The sequence below is a fragment of the Chelmon rostratus genome, chromosome 20 (genome assembly GCF_017976325.1).
Source record: "Chelmon rostratus isolate fCheRos1 chromosome 20, fCheRos1.pri, whole genome shotgun sequence".
Taxonomy (NCBI): domain Eukaryota; kingdom Metazoa; phylum Chordata; class Actinopteri; order Chaetodontiformes; family Chaetodontidae; genus Chelmon; species Chelmon rostratus.
In genome coordinates, this window is record NC_055677.1 from 1,128,737 (window position 1) to 1,145,192 (window position 16,456).

At 48.0% G+C, this 16,456-nt stretch overlaps 1 protein-coding gene across 1 annotated transcript in view; it reads right to left on the reverse strand.

The window, feature by feature from the left end:
• dnah5l (dynein, axonemal, heavy chain 5 like) overlaps window positions 1–16,456 on the reverse strand; it is a 51,841-nt gene that overhangs the window by 26,486 nt on the left and 8,899 nt on the right. Inside the window, exons 15-50 of the mRNA XM_041961910.1 lie at window positions 15,861–15,956; window positions 15,021–15,116; window positions 14,744–14,917; window positions 14,389–14,478; window positions 14,125–14,280; window positions 13,493–13,632; window positions 13,185–13,336; window positions 12,863–13,070; window positions 12,210–12,297; window positions 11,890–12,013; window positions 11,576–11,736; window positions 11,347–11,439; window positions 11,154–11,257; window positions 10,640–10,736; window positions 10,472–10,552; window positions 9,922–10,176; window positions 9,496–9,645; window positions 9,017–9,135; window positions 8,793–8,929; window positions 8,557–8,719; window positions 8,289–8,400; window positions 7,704–7,832; window positions 5,896–6,095; window positions 5,618–5,771; window positions 5,421–5,531; window positions 5,148–5,303; window positions 4,848–4,976; window positions 3,954–4,169; window positions 3,715–3,861; window positions 3,452–3,624; window positions 3,277–3,347; window positions 3,076–3,183; window positions 2,150–2,337; window positions 747–941; window positions 438–572; window positions 105–162 (exon numbers count right to left, since the gene is read on the reverse strand). Coding sequence (XP_041817844.1) covers window positions 105–162; window positions 438–572; window positions 747–941; window positions 2,150–2,337; window positions 3,076–3,183; window positions 3,277–3,347; window positions 3,452–3,624; window positions 3,715–3,861; window positions 3,954–4,169; window positions 4,848–4,976; window positions 5,148–5,303; window positions 5,421–5,531; window positions 5,618–5,771; window positions 5,896–6,095; window positions 7,704–7,832; window positions 8,289–8,400; window positions 8,557–8,719; window positions 8,793–8,929; window positions 9,017–9,135; window positions 9,496–9,645; window positions 9,922–10,176; window positions 10,472–10,552; window positions 10,640–10,736; window positions 11,154–11,257; window positions 11,347–11,439; window positions 11,576–11,736; window positions 11,890–12,013; window positions 12,210–12,297; window positions 12,863–13,070; window positions 13,185–13,336; window positions 13,493–13,632; window positions 14,125–14,280; window positions 14,389–14,478; window positions 14,744–14,917; window positions 15,021–15,116; window positions 15,861–15,956 — 4,966 coding nt within the window. The remainder of the gene's footprint in view (window positions 1–104; window positions 163–437; window positions 573–746; window positions 942–2,149; window positions 2,338–3,075; window positions 3,184–3,276; window positions 3,348–3,451; window positions 3,625–3,714; window positions 3,862–3,953; window positions 4,170–4,847; window positions 4,977–5,147; window positions 5,304–5,420; window positions 5,532–5,617; window positions 5,772–5,895; window positions 6,096–7,703; window positions 7,833–8,288; window positions 8,401–8,556; window positions 8,720–8,792; window positions 8,930–9,016; window positions 9,136–9,495; window positions 9,646–9,921; window positions 10,177–10,471; window positions 10,553–10,639; window positions 10,737–11,153; window positions 11,258–11,346; window positions 11,440–11,575; window positions 11,737–11,889; window positions 12,014–12,209; window positions 12,298–12,862; window positions 13,071–13,184; window positions 13,337–13,492; window positions 13,633–14,124; window positions 14,281–14,388; window positions 14,479–14,743; window positions 14,918–15,020; window positions 15,117–15,860; window positions 15,957–16,456) is intronic.

The following is a 16,456-nucleotide window of genomic DNA, read 5'->3' on the forward strand; positions in this document are numbered from 1 at the left end:
TGATATGAACGTCAGCTACAGAGCAAAGCATCGCTCCGTGGTTAAACTCCAGCTGTTTGTGATGGCTGTGTTAGTGCGGTATGTGTTGAGAGACAGAAACCTACCTATACCAGGAAACAGATCATTGATCAGACTCATGAACAGAGGCTCGTCCTCATCAACCTACACAGACACAGACAGGATCTGTGTTACTGCTGTACAGCGATGCAGTATAATTAGTGAAAAATACTATTTCAGTTGCTCAAATAAGCCGGAAACCTAAAGTATTATTGAAACATATTGATACAGTTTTGTGAGTAACTGCCTTCTCCACCTGCCACCATGATAAATGTGTATTTCCCAGCATGATCATGTGACCAGGTAACCAGGTGTGTGTGTCACATATGTACAGTTATACTACATGACCGTTCTCTCAGGTTACTACAAAGCAAACAGACCAGTTTGGAGAGGTTCATGTCTCTCAGGACCCTCATCACCACGGTCTTCTCCGGCTCTGACGGGTTGGATCTCTTCACAGCTCCCAGCGTCCTCAAAACCGACAAGATGTTCCTCAGACCAAAATCATAATGGACCTGGTGCAAACACAGAACTCATCACACACCATCAAGTCAAACGTGTAAGAAATACCTTTTGAAATCCGGCAAATGTCGAGATGCAGATGATCGGGAGAAGCTTTAAAGATGTTTCTGAAGATTGATTTCATCATGGTTGTAGGATCAGCAGTATCACGATCATTAACCTCTGACCTGTTTGGAGAGCTGCTCCTCACACAGTTTGTAGAGGGTGTAGAACTTCCTGCTGAGGACCTGGTTGTCCCGGAAACCTGCACTGGCCAGTTTGACCCTCATGATGATGGCTCTGTCTGGGACCATCATGGCCACTGTGCGAAACTGAATTTTCAGGTTCTCTGGCAGCTCTTGACGGCCGGCGTATCCGGGGTTCTGGAGGACAGAGAAGCTACTTGTAAAGTCTGGAACTCTGTGGTTGGTTCGAAGGTGGATCAGCTCTCCATCTCAGCAGCTCAGTTCAAGAACTCGTTCTGAGATACATCCCTTCCACCACAATGGATCTGCCTAAGTTCAGCTCTAGAACTCTCAGATCAGTCCTCTGGTAGTTCAGTTCAAGAATTCTCTAATGGTACTGAGGCAGATCAGTTAGCAAACTCTGGTTCTGCAGTGGTTCTGTTCTAGAACTCTGACTGGTACTGAAATTTAGCTTTAAATCTCTCAGACTGGTTAAAAAATAGAGAGGTTCTTGAAATCTCTGACTGGTTCTGCAGCAGATCAGTTCAATAGATGGACTTATATCCATGGTGATGTAGTTCTAGAATTTCCCGTCTCTAGTGGGAACAGATAATTGTGTGGCAATTCAGCTGAAAAAGGTTCCTTCAATTAATTCTGGTTTGATCACTACAAACGTGGTTCTAAAACTTTCTGATTTAATTTAAACACAAGATACTTGTGCTCTAAAAGAGGATTCATTTTCAGTGAAGAACCTTGGAGCTCTAATCTGCCTCTATACCTGCCAAAGAGCAGTGATTCCTAACACGTCTCTGGGGGTCATCAGGTGGAAACCTCCCTTCAACAGTGTTTCGCCTACTTAGTCCAACGACACCTCCAGGAGGCTAGGCGGTGAACTCCGGCGTCCCAGAGTCACCCCCCCTAGTGCCAGTTCACACTGCTCCTACACAATCCAAACAGCACTGCCACGTTAAACTGACCCAGAGATGCTCCAGGTAGTGGCCAGTACCGATGCTACCATTTAGCTAATGCTAATGCTAACCACTAAGAAGAACAGAAGAAGACAATACAGTTCCGATGGAACCATTTAGCTAATGCCAATGCTAAATGCTAACCGCTACCTGCTAAGAGGAACAGAAGAAGACAATACAGCTTGATTCACCTATACTGTTAATGTTAACTGCTAGATGCCAATGCTAACTGCTAAGATACTATCATACTACCACCGCTTTAGCTATTGTTAACTGCTACAATGCTACCACAGGCCTAGATGCCACATGTAACTGCCAATTGACAGTACATTTAATCAGGTTGTGTCATTTTTCTGTGAATAAATAACAGTATTAAAAGCTACTTTAGCTGCCCAGGCCACTCATGCAAGCGGCTTTGTCAGGTCAGAGTTCAGTTACCATGGTGAGGAAGATGCCGAATTCAGGGTCCATGTCAACCACGTCCCCATCCGTGAAGACGAACTGTTTCTTCTTGTTCTTCTTACACTGCAGGACGATGTAGATCTGCTGGGCGGCGACTGACAGGACTGGCAGCTCGATACGGTTAAACTCATCAAAACAGCCCCAGGCTCCAGACTGGGCCAGACCTGCAGAGACACACAGCAATAAACTGGTGACACTTTGCAAGATGGGCTAGAGACAAATATGTACAGCTGCAGAAAACAAGAGAAGTCTTATTTGAAAAGGAATATGGGTTTTGGTCTCGGTATCCAGCCTTTAAGAACTGATTTGGGCGTGATCTGTTCTGTGTTGAATGTGCATGGATCTCCTCCTTCAATCCATCAGATACTGTTTCCACCATCAAAGATATGGACCATATGAACATCTGTGGATACACTAAGTTCCTCATGACCACATAGAACCATAAACATTAGACAGTAAAACATGTTCTACTCAATTCTACGTCCTGAATCGATCTGGATTTTGTTCTTGACACTTTTGTGGGAGCAAGAGATCATCTGGAAGACCAAAGACCAGCCTCAACTGGACTGGGATTCAAACTTTTAACGTACCTTTGTTCCAGTTTATCAGCACAGGTCTTGGTTGTGTGCATGATGAAAAGACATGTGAGAAACACAAGCTGAATTTTTAGGCAGTCATTTAACTTTGGTTGGTTTGGGGTTGAGTCCAACTGACCGCTGGTCCACTCAAGTTCTGAACTGAATTGAACGTCACGGATCCCTTCAAGGTCAGTCACAACCTTCTCCACTGAGAAAACTCTCTTCTATTGTTCCAAATCGAACACAACCGTTGATCTGAATCCACCAGCAGAAGCAGGAGGTTTCCAGTAACTACCTGCCCACTGCTGCTGTTATCACACACACCTTTGTAGATGCGTCCAAGTCCTCTGTAGTCCATCTGGTCAGAACAGTTGAAGACCACCACATATTTCCCAAGACAGCGGCCCATGTCTTTAGTGGTCTCTGTCTTACCTGGAAACACACACACGCACACATTTAGAGCATCCAACAGAGTCAATGCAAGAATATTCCAGTTCCAGTTACTAGAGACGTGTACCGTGTTACCTGTTCCCGCCGGACCGGCCGGCGCTCCGCCCATGCTCATCCCCAGAGCCTGGGACAGAGTTATGTAACACCTGGACAGATGTTCAAAACAGTATTAACATATTCGGTGTGAGGAATGCATGATCTGAACGATCCTACCATCCAGCAGCTTGGTGCATGTGTCAGGTGTGTGTACCTGTCTGTCAACGGGGTGATGACCAGTCTGTCTGTGCAGCCCAGGTATTCGTTACAGTAGCTGAACTCCACATCTGTGATTTGGATGACACATCTGTCCGCCTCCTCCAGGAAGTAAAACCTTGACTGTTTTTGCCACTCAAAGTCAGACGTAGATCGCACGTTGAGACGCACCTGAAGGAGATTATACAACATACCAGAAAATACAACTTTGATCAACATTAAAACACATTTTAATTTATTACATTTCCTCTGTCCACCCACCAGCTCGTCGAAGATGTCTCTCTGATGGACGTGGATGGTAATGAGCGTCTCGTACTTGGTCCTCTCATTTCTGCTCAGCTCCCTGGTCGTCACGTCTATCAGCTCATTTAGGAGGTCTAGGAACTTCTGATTTGTCTTCTGCATGATCTGTAAGCCAATCAGATCGAGGAAAGTGAGGGGATTTGCATAATAATGATAGACATGATGACCCTCAGTTCCTACTTTCAAAATAAAAGCACCTTCTTGTCAGACTTGCTAAGGACGAGTGCATCTTCTGCGTCTTTGGTCCAGATCATCTGGATTCCAAGCAGGCCAACCTGAGCTGGAAACGCGGACTGGAAGTCCAGCAGCTTCAGACCTGGGTCGCTGATGGCCAGGTAGGCCTGACGAATGATAGCATGCAGGGTCTGCCTTACCCCCGCTAGCAACTGTCCTAACCACACCTCCACGTTCCCCTGGAAGAGCCAATTCTTAGAGTTAAAGCTGCAGCCTTCATGAGTCACTGATGATGCATGATGCATGCATGAAGAGGAATTAATAAGCATAGATGGCACAAAAGGCTGTCCTCCATGAATTTTGAGAAAATTAATGCTAAGCCAGTAAGCGTTGAAGGATATCGAGGTTCTTAAACTTTATTAATCCTTGATGCAAAGGGTTAACAGCAGTCCAGCCACAGAAAACAACAGCGTAGGTTTGGATTTAAGGTTCACTGTCAGATTTCACCTGACGATAGCGTCCCCACAACACTGCACAGGTGTACATGGCAGGGCTGTAAACATGTTTTAACTCTGCTCCACACAGCTAGTGTGTTCACATGCTTTCATTTATTTTGTGATACAGAGCGACGCAGCGTCACAGTCACGATCACATCCAGGTAACATCTAGTCCTGGAAGGCAGCTGCTGCTGTTACAAAGGACCACTGGCTGGATTTCTGATGTTCCCCTGCAGGTTTTCAGGGTGACGATGAACCTCTGCACTGCTGTCGGCCACAGCCTCTTCAATATGGTACTACCAGTCGAGAATAGCAAAATTGGAAATGTGCAAATCCTTCACACAGGGACTTTAAAGTTAGGATAATGGCCAAGAGAATTAATGCGGTCAATGGAAAGTAAATGGTAGCTTTTGTGTGCACCTGTGCCAGGACGGGTTGGTTCAGCACCACAGTTTCTCCTTCCTGAGACTGAAAACTGATGATCTGGTCGTAGATTTTCTCATTAAAAACAACTCTGTTCACGTTGTCAAACAGACTGAGCAGATGAGCCTGAGAGACAGAGACAAACAAAGATAAACAACAATTCAGGACAGAAGGTAAAAGACAGACAGGCAGGCAGGCAGACAGACAGGTCACCGCAAAGTCATCGAAATTAAAATGAAATCTAGAGAAGGAATTGTGAAGCAGCGTTTCAGTATCAGCCGTACACTCGTGGGTCACCTGGATAGTGTGCGAGTCCGAGGCTTGGCCCAGGATCTCCAGCAGAGCAGGATCAGACACGAAGAAAAAACGAGGAAAGACCAAACGCTTCTTCTCCAGGTAACCGGACAGAGACTTCTGACAGAGCTCCAACTGCTCCAGGAGGTGAGGGAGCAACTGGAGGAGGCAAAAAGAAGAAGAACCAAGAATGACTCTGCGTTTCAGGCCCGGATTCTCACGTCTACATCAATGGCAGAGCATTGTGAGCGTTGCTCAGAGGCACGTGGGCAGCACCTGGCCGAGCGTCTCGTCTCCCACGCAGCACTGCACCACGTTGGGAAGCTCGTGCGCTCGCTGCATGATCCTCTGCCACGACTTGTCAATGTTCTGGAAACGTTTGGCCTCCTGGACGAGTTAAAGACAAACTTTAAATCCGACCCGACGTGAGAGAAAATGTTACAGCCGCGCACGTAACACGATGATCATGTGACCTGAGGCAGCTGCTTGGCGATGTCTCCGCCCACGAACACCGCCTCCAGGTAGATCCAGAGGTTCTGAACCGACAACCACTTCTCGATGATCTCGGAGGTGTTGGAGAGTTTCTGGACCCACAGCTGGATGGACGGCTTGAATGGAGCGTTGTACCTGCAGGAGGAAGGACCACAGACGGTTCCACAACCTGTCTTCTATTCAATTCACTGTTTCTTTCTCTCCTGCTCTCTGACTCCTTCTTTCTATCCTCCCTTTGCTCTCGTCTCGGTCTCCCCACCTGTTGCTGAGCAGTGACGTCAGCACCATCAGGCTGTCCTCCATCATGGACATTTTCTCGGCCGTGTCGGCTCCTCTCAGCAGCAGTTCTCCTCTGGTCCTGAAGGTGGCGAAGGCGAGTGTCTGGCTGCTCCACTCGGCCATGACGTCCCTCAGCTTGGCCTCGATGTCGCGCTCCTTCACCGCGCTGATACAAACGTCCTGATGCACACGGGAACACAGACAGGCAGGATTTCCAAAGTTTTCAAGCCAGAAACTCAACATTTTTCCAACATGTGGAATAAAAATAAACATCTGACTTTTCAGGATTATAGTTTGTATTACTAATATTTCAGGATCATCTCATTTGCATGATTACTAAAAATATTATAAAATGAGTATTATAAATATCATTCAGACTTTTCAGGGTTATTACAATTTATCATGATTGTTTCTGTTTCTGTCATTCACAACAACAGTTTTTTTTTATTTCAAATTTTCTAAATTATTCTTGAGTTTCATGACCATGTCTGACATTTTGCAGTTATTTTAATCTTATAAGTAATTTCACAAACTACTCCTGACTTTTCAGAATTACTCAACAGTTCCTGGATTATTGGCTGTTTCTCAGGGAAATAGCAGAATTTGCTGGATTATTCTTGATTTTTATAGTACTTCCTCACTTTTCTGGATTACTTTCTACAGAAGTGTCCCAAACTGTCCCAAAGATTATTTCACACTTTTAATGTTCATCTCGACATTTCAGGGTTGTTGTCAAACTATGTCCAGGCCAAGCTAACGTCTCTATTTATACTTGAAGGTCTTGGTGTATTTAATGTTCAGAATCATCACTGAGGAACAGATGGAAGCAGGAGGAAGTCCTGGTTTCAAGTCTTGAAAACTGTGTGAAATATGATCTATTCAGGATGAACAGATCAGCTGACATTTGTACATCACTTGTTTGTATAGAAACACCTTCAGGGTTTTTATTTCTTTTTTTATTTTATTGTCAACAATAAACTGGACTGGTCCACTAACACTGATGTCCTGTACAGGAAGGACCAACATCGTCTTCATCTGCTGAGAAGACTGAGGTCCTTTGGAGTCTGTAGGACATTACTGAGGACTTTCTATGACTCTGTGGTTGCATCTGCAGTCTTTTACTCAGTGGTCTGCTGGGGCTGTGGAAGCTCTGAGAGGGACAGAAAGAGACTGAACAGACTGGTCAGGAGACCTGGTTCTGTCCTGGACTGTCCTCTGGACACCACTGAGGATGTAGGTGAGAGGAGGATGTTAGCAAAGCTAACATCGATCATGACAACCCCTCCCACCCCCTGCATGACACAGTGGGGGCCCTCAGCAGCTCCTTCAGTAACAGACTGCTGCATCCACCCTGTAAGAAGGAACGCTACCACAGGTCCTTCATACCATCAGCTGTCAGATTATTCAACTGCAGCATCAGTGAACATCAGACTGTGTTGATGTTGTTTGACAAATTACGCTCATGTCCACACATTTCGTGCAATATTACATCTTTTACTGTTTTCTATATTTTATTCTTCTGTGCAACAGTAGTAACACTATTTATTATTATTTTTAATCTGAAGGCAGCTTACATTTTTTTATATTTTTGTTTCTACATTTTTTTTCTTTTATAGTCAAATTTCATTTTTCTTGTATAATATGTACATATATATAATCTACTTATTCATTTAGTATTTTCGTTTTTTCCGAATGTTCTCTATCTCTGCTGCTTTCACCTGCTGCTGTAATGCCCAAATTTCCCCGACTGGGGATAAACAAAGTTTTATCTTATCTTAGCATCAGCACCTCGATGTCTTCTTTGTACTTCAGCAGCGGAGCCTCCATGATGTTTCTGAGGGAGAAACTCTCTGACTCCACCTGGAAACTGTGAGCCGTCAGCTCGCTGAGACGAGTCCAGTGTCGAGGCAGCATGGCCTGAGGGAAGCAGGAGTTCATTAAACAGCTGCGACTTCTGCCTTTCAGAGGATGTTTGACAGACAGACAGACAGACAGACAGGCAGACAGGCAGGCAGACAGGCAGGCAGGCAGGCAGGCAGGCAGGCAGGCAGGCAGACAGACAGACAGGCAGGCAGGCAGGCAGGCAGACAGACAGACAGACAGACAGACAGGCAGGCAGGCAGACAGACAGACAGACAGACAGACAGACAGGCAGGCAGGCAGGCAGGCAGGCAGGCAGGCAGACAGGCAGGCAGGCAGGCAGACAGACAGGCAGACAGGCAGGCAGGCAGACAGGCAGACAGGCAGGCAGGCAGGCAGGCAGACAGACAGGCAGGCAGGCAGGCAGGCAGGCAGGCAGGCAGACAGGCAGACAGGCAGGCAGGCAGGCAGGCAGGCAGGCAGACAGGCAGGCAGGCAGACAGGCAGGCAGACCTTGTTGGCCATCATGCAGAGCAGAGGGCAGGTCTCAGTGAAGTCATCGATGGTTTTCTTCAGATCTCTGAAGGCCTGCCACTCCTTCAACGCCTTCGGAAGCTTCCGAATCCTGAAAACACAGAAGAAGAGCCATAAAACTGCAACAAGCCACCAGTGACCAAACTGAATATTTTAACTACTCAACATAAAAAACATGTATCTGAATTCGCTGTCTGCACGATCTCAGTCGTGATCTCATTTCATCTGGAATCGCATGTCGCTGCACCTGTTCTGGAAGTCCTGCAGCTCAGTGTTGATCTTCTCGATGTTCAGGTCGGCCCATAGGATGTCGCAGTAGCCGGCGACGCTGTCGGTGACAGAGTTATACAAAGTGTAGAGTTTGGACAGCAGGGAGAGCTCCCTCTTGATCCTCTGCAGCTCCGGATACTCTGCAGGGAGGACAGCGCTCATCAGGAAGGACGAGCAGGAGGAACAAAGCGACGCGAAGTCAATCAGTCGTACCATTAACAGGAAGTCCAAACAGCTCCTCTCCTCCGCAGCAGGCGGTGTATTTCCTCCACAGCTGATCGAACTCAGCCTGAAAACTCTGCAGCCGCTCGCTGGCTTCAGCAGGAGCTACGCCCTCCACGCCCGGACCCCTGAAAACACACGAGTACGACAGATACAGAACGCGACGGCCTGCACAGAAACACCATCATAACTGCCCGAGCCTGACGTGTCAGCACCTCTGGTTGTACTCGGCGCAGAAGCTCTGAACGTGGCTCTGGAAGCTCTGCACTGCAGACAGCAGGTCTGCCTTCATGCTGGGCTGGATCTTCACAAGAGTGTTCTGGTTCTGCACCACCTGAAACCACAACACACTCACACCTGTACTCTACCTTGACCCCTGACAGGAAATGACGACAGAAGCTAAGAATGAAAATAAAACCATCAAAAAGGTAAAAAAGTTGGGCTCAAAATTAACAAGAGCCTCCATGAGAGGAGGGTACAAAACCTTCAGGTCCACAAAGCCTGAGTGTGAGCAGCTGTTTTTGTCACCACATTAAATCAGAGAGCCTGACTTATAAACCTCACTGAAGTAATCGACTGCGTTAATGTGCAGCTGACGCCAGCGGACTCATCAGAGCTCCATCCTGAGCTCCTGCAGCGCGGAGGAGGATCGTCAGCGTTCGCTCCGTCGTGAAAACACGAACTTGCGTCTCACCAGGCCGCTGAGGTTCTTCCAGCCGTACGTCAGGCCGTCCACTCGCTCGGCGTTCCCGTCGTTGAAGAGGAGTTCGTGTTTGTTGAGCAGAGCGAAGGATTCCTCCACCGGGCCGATGGTGGCGTCGATGCGAACCTCCGCCTCCCGAACCTCAGACAGCCAACAGCAATGGATGGATTATAAACAGAGAGAAAAACGATAAGGACAGAAAGAGCAGCACAGTCGCAGTAGTACTCTTGTAGTAGTAGTTATACTAGAACCATATACACACACATATATAAAATCCTTCATTCGATAAATATAAATAAATCTGAATGAAGATCGAGTGTCTCACTGCTGGAAAGATGCTCTTTTCTGTCTGTGCAGTTTGTTAATGAATGAACTTGTGCTGTCTGACAGAGAACAGCCAATCAGACGCCGGCTGACCTCTCTGAGCGCTGCCATGGCCCCTCGGACGTCCTCCAGGTCTGTGATTGGCCGCTGCAGCCGCTTCGTCAGCCCGTCCAGGAATGACAAAATGTCGTCCATGTCGGCGGACGCCCGGCGGTTGAGCGCGGCGCCGAAGGCTCGTTTCCAGACGCGACACTCCTGAGTGAGCGCCAGCTTCAGCCGCTCGGTGTCGAAGAGGACCGAACCCACCAGACGAAACACCGGGAGCTCCGAAATCTGCACCTCCAGCATCTGCACGGAGAGCAAGGCATCATGGGTAATGAGAGGAAATACGCTCGCAGCGGTGTTCTGCAGGTTTTCATCGCTTCATCATTTAATCCACTCAACATGTTTGACTGGTGAAGACCTGCTGAGGTCACCGTCTGGTGACCATGAACAGTCCACAAAGCCCTGATCAGGCGCACCTGCTGTCAGGTGGAGCAGTTTCCAAACACCTCGTCACGCAGGTAGAGAACCGCGAGTGTTTGGTCGCGTCCTGGTCATAATATTCATTTTAATTTGAAGCGACGAACAGAAGTGGACTCACAGAGTAGAAGGAGATCTGAGAGCTGAACTCCGTCAGCGAGGGGTCGGACTGCAGGAAGGCCTGAACCTGCTCCTCTGGGTCCTAAACACACCCGAGTGTTAGTCCGACTCAACAACAACAACAGCTGCACACACACACAAACTCACACACACTCACACACATACACACCTGGATCCACAGAGTAGAGAAGTGAGCGAGTTCATTCAGAGTGTCGGCAGCCTGAGCTCTCAGAGACGACACGACGGAGCTGAGCTGGATCGCCAACCTGAACACAGGAACACAGCTCAGGCTGTTAGCTGTTAGCTTCACTGGGGTTTCACTCAGGTTCTGCTCTGACAACAGCAAGTCAGATCATTTTAAAGCAGCAGTTTCATCTGGGTTAACATGCAGCGGTTTATTTAATATTTTAAGTGTAATATTTTGGATATGACCTGCAGAATCATTTTTTATGTATTTTCTTTGCTAGCAACTTCAAGACCTGCATCATTACGATTATTGTAAAAATATAGAGAATATTTCTTCCTTGTATATATAGGAAGTCTTTTATTTGACACGTTGTCTGTCGTCTTTACTAATATCATAGAAAACAATAAAAAAGACGAGGGTTTGCAGTCAGCCAATGACAGAGCAGAGAAACTCGTGTATTTAAAAATCTCATTCATGATTGGACCGCTGGACTGACTTGGTGACGTCTTTGTGCTCGGCCAGCTGTCGGTCCAGAGGCCTCAGCACCGGCGGCTTCACCGGGACGTCGTCCCCTGCGTCCCGACCCGCCGCCTGCTCCACCTGGTATGGAGAGTAATACTGGAATGTGATTGGCTGTTTGGCAGCAGGCGTTTCCTGAGCGAGATGCATGAGACGACTGACGAGTATACCTGCTGCTGTTTGTACTGCAGGTGAGAGTACGTCCACAGAGGGATGTCTTTGGTCGCGGACAACACAACACTCACCAGCTTGTTGACTGTACTCTGAAACACACACACACACACACACACACACACACACACACACATAAAAAACACACCTTTTCAGGTTTAACTAAACACCTGAGAAGAGGTCGAGGCGAGTTGGTGACACATTAGTGCAGATGAGCAACAGAAGAACCTGGATGTCGTCCAGGCTGGGGCTGAGGACGATGTTGGGGATGGCGAGCTGGATGGAGGCTTGGAAGAGAGGAGGAGCTGATTGGCTGCTGCAGGAGGAGGACGGCTGGTATTTGGGGACATGAAGTCTCCTCCTCAGGGCCTCCAGAGAGGATTTGGTGGCTGAGAGAAGGAAAAATCAGTGTTGGATGAACGGAGCTGAGACTGAGGAGAAAAGAGAGAAGGAAAACAAGAAAGGAAGGAAAGGCAGTCTGAGGAGGAGGGAGGGTAGGAAGGCGGGGAAGGGAAGGAGACATGGAAGGAAAGACGACTGACCTTTGACCAGGGCCTCAGTGTTGCGATGACAGAGCTGACCAATCAGGTTGTAGAAACGACAAGGAAGACAAGACTGACAGCGAGTCTTCTGTTTGGAGTCTGGATGGAGACACTGGAAAGATCCCTGAGGAGGAGAGGAGGAAGGAGAGGAGATAAGGAGAGGAGATAAGGAAATAAGAAGAGGAGGTGAGAAAAGAGTATGGAAAAATTAATGAAAGACAAACTAAAGTGTAGTTTTGGCCTAGTGCTGTGTGTGTGTGTCTGTGTGTGTGTGTGTGTGTGTCTGTTTGTGTGTGTGTTTGTCTGTGTGTGTGTGTCACCTCCAGATTAACAGTCTCTGTTATCTTCATCTTCCTCTTCAGCTCCTCAATCAGCTCAAAAGTGTACTTCTCAACCTGCTGACTCTGCCTGCACACACACACACACAAACACACACACACACACACACACACAGACACACACAAACACACACAAACACAAACAGACACACACACACACACAGACACACAGACACACAGACACACAGAGACACACACACAGACACACACAAACACAAACACACACACAGACACACACACACAAACAGACACACACACAAACACAGACACAGACACACACACACAAACAGACACACAGACACACACACACACAAACACACAGAGACACACACAAACACAAACACACACACAGACACACACACACAAACAGACACACAGACACACACAAACACACACACAGACAGACACACACACACACACACACAAACACACAGACACACACACAGACACACACAAACACACAGACACACACACAAACAGACACACAGACACACACAAACACACACAGACACACACACACACACACACAAACACAGACACACACACACGCATTAGAAACGTTGCTCTCACTCCTGCTGCGTGTTGCTGCAGCGGCAGCGTTCACTCGGGGGTCTGCGGCGTGAACGTGGTTTTACCAGCTCAGAGTGACAGCGGCCGCCTGGACTGAGCGCTCCGTCTGCAGCAGCAGCTCCTGAGGTGAGACAGGCGAGTCCTCGGGCAGGACCAGCAGACAGCGGGACGACGTGGCCTGAAGCAGCCGACCGATGCGACACTCCAGCAGGTCTGCGGCAACTTTGGATACCTGATCCAGGTCTTTGAGAGCCAGATACACACTCTGTATGACTGAGCAGGACAGAGAGAGGAGCTGAATCACTACTGGCTGCTTCTTCACGCCATTAATGTCCATAAAACTGCTGTTTATTGATTATCTGCATTCATTCATCTATTCCTGCTTACATGCGTCAGTGTTGAGAGCAGTCCAGGACAGCGTGGTGAGTCCAGGCGAGAGAGCTGCCTCCACCCGGCCAATGAAGGGCCGCATCAGAGGGAACAGGAAAGGGGGGATCCTGGAAACCACCGATCTGTAGTCCTGGAGCAACTCCAGCAGCCTGGAGAGTCAAGGCAACAGAAGCCAAACGAGGAAGATCAAGAACTGGACCTGATTGTGTTTGAAGTCCAGTAAAAAGAAACCATGAACCACGACAAGGGCTGATCTGTGTTCAGTGCAGTGAAACCAAACCACATCACACATCCGCTGCTCTCACCGCCTGGACAGAGCTTTGATCTCTGCCTCTCTGCAGCTCATTTTTACGATGACCTTCGGCACGCTCGCCCCCAGTTTGGTCATCCACCGCGCTTCCTGCAGCACCTCCAGCACCACGGGGTCCAGGTTCACGAAAACCTCCTGGGGAAACAGACCATCGGAGAATAAAACGGGAAGCCTCAACATTCATTTTAGAGGGTGGAGTCTAGCAAATACTAACCTAGTGCCTGAAACCGAGTGCCAAATTCTAACGGACATAAAGATCGTCATGTATTATGCAAATGAACCCCTTCACACAATCAAACAACCATCGTGAGCTGTGCTGTCAGCTACACGGAGCTGATTACAGGAAAGCAGCTGATCTGACGGAGCTAGGCTAGCAGTTTCCCCCTTATGCCAGTCTTTGTGCTAAGCTAGGCTAAACACATCCTGGTCCTCTGTGCTGACACACAGAGAAGAAACTGATATCCATTTAAAAAAAGGTCCGACTCTCGGTGAGGCGAGAGGAATGTCGATTTGATCATTGATCAGTGGCATCATGTGTACGTGCTAATATGCTAACAACATGATTTGAAGCTGAACAAGGTAATACGTAGTCATAAAAACTGCCAAATGAACGCATTAACTGCTCGCCTTGCTGTTCTCATGTCGGACCAGCAGGGCGGCGTTCAGGCTCTGCGGCGCGCTCTCTGCAGCCTGACTCCAGGCTTGCAGGTGCAGCACCTCGTACTGCAGCAGCACCGCGGCCATCTTGTTGTAGCTCCGGATCACTTTGGTCATCTCCGGTCCCTGGCAGAGAGACAGGCAGGGAGGGAGGGAGGGAGGGAGGGAGGGTCACTGAGGTCTCGTTGATCAGTAATATTCATGAGGCTGACGAGGTGAAATCGGAGGCTGTACCTTGAGGATGTCAAGCTTCTTCTTCAGGATCAACATGGGAGCTTCAACCTTCCTGAAGAGCTGACGGCACCACAGGATCCTACCTGCCACCTGAGAGTGAGAAGACAGCTGAGGTTAGCCTGGGCAGCTTGTCTCAGGTTAATCAGTCGGTGGACAGAAGATTAACGGTACAATAAATATATAAACACGCTGCTGAATCGAGCTTCTTAAATGTGAGATGCTTTTCTTCGTCTTTCATGATGGTGAACTCTGCTTCAGCTGTCGGTCAGACAGACTGTGCAGGCTGCGTTTCATTAATCAGTTCTGAAAATGATGGTGTCAGACAGACAGACAGAGAGGGGACAGGTGTGGGTACCGGGGGCAGGTTGCGTCCGGTGGGCGGACTCTCTCTCTGTCTCTGGTAGGTCTTCCTCAGCAGCTCCAGCTCTCTGCCGTAGTGCTGCAGCAGCAGCAGGTGGTGCTGCTTCAGGTCCAGGCGAGCTGTCGGACCGGACTCAAAGACCACCAGCAGCTCCAGCATCCGCTCCGTCTGAAACACAAGCAGCCGCTCTGAGCGCCGGTCGGTCTCCTCCACGCGCGTTTCAGGGTAAATCCATTAGAACTGGTTTTAGGTCTGACTGCGCTGAACTCACAGTGAGAGACTGCTGGAACCAGAAGTCCAGCAGAGACTGAAGAGACTGGAACACACCCTGAACCTGGAGCTGGAAGTCTGCATAGTCACTGTCAAACTGACACACACACACACAAAATGAAGGTTTATGGGGATGTTCTCTCAGCTTGATATGGGCTTTTAAGACCACCTTCAGAACAGCAGTTGACCCCCTTTTCAAGTCTTCATACGACAAAGTGTCTTAAGGTGGTATGTGCCTGTTTGCTGTCTGACAGGATGTTTCTTCCTATCAGGCAGTTTTTATGTTTCATGTGTTTCAGGCTATTGTCCTAACTTATCTTAGCAGTTAGCGGTTAGCATTAGCATTAGCTAAATGGTAGCATCGGTACTGGCCACTACCTGGAGCATCTCTGGGTCAGTTGAACGTGGCGGTGCTGTTTGGATTGTGTAGGAGCAGTGTGAACTGGCACTAGGGGGGGTGACTCTGGGACGCTGGAGTTCACCGCCTAGCCTCCTGGAGGTGTCGTGGGACTAAGTAGGCGAAACACCATTGAAGGGAGGTTTCCACCTGATGACCCCCAGAGACGTGTTAGGAGTCACTGCTCTTTGGCAGGTATAGAGGCAGATTAGAGCTCCAAGGTTCTTCACTGAGAATGAATCCTCTTCATTAACTGCTTATTTTAAGCAACATTTCCTGCATTTTATTGCTTTTTTCCGCTTGTTTTGAGAGTTCCTGCAGTGCAAAAAAGCCTCTGACAAACCTGTTGAATCGCATTGTGAGAACTTTCTTGCTTGTTCTATTATTCTATGCATTTATAGCATTTTTCTATAACACGGCATTCGATATGACTGATCAGGTTACCTCCAGCTTGCGGTGGTCCAGGACGTCGTAGGTCTTGGACTTGGTGGTGGAGACGATGGTCTGGTAGCGGGTGTAAATCTTCTCAGTTCCCTCCACCTGTAACACGGCTCAGGTTCACTGCATGCTCGTTCACTCGTTCACCTTTGCTGCGTCAGCAAACCATCATCTCACAGCAGGGATGTCAAAGTCAAATACACAGAGGGCCAAAGAAACAGATTTGCTACAAGCCGAGGGCCGGACTGGTTCAACGTTTATTAAAACATATTTTAATGATTGCACATAGCCTATTAAACTAAGATCTGACACAATGTATATTATTTAATGATTAAATGAACAATCAATATTCTTTTATGGCTCTGTCAGTAATTAAGGGAAAACATTTTCAACAGGCAAGTTGAGTTCAACTGAAAAATAAATCTAAATAAATAAAGTAAATTAAAATACAAAAATCTATAGGACACAGACAAAACAATACTTTCCTTTTTGGGGGGTGGGTAACTGAAAGTTAACATCTGTTCTGGCTGCTGATCAATAATGAAGCCGAGGCCCGTTCGCCGCGCTGCAGTGAGTTCGCGGGCCACCGTTGCATTGTGGGG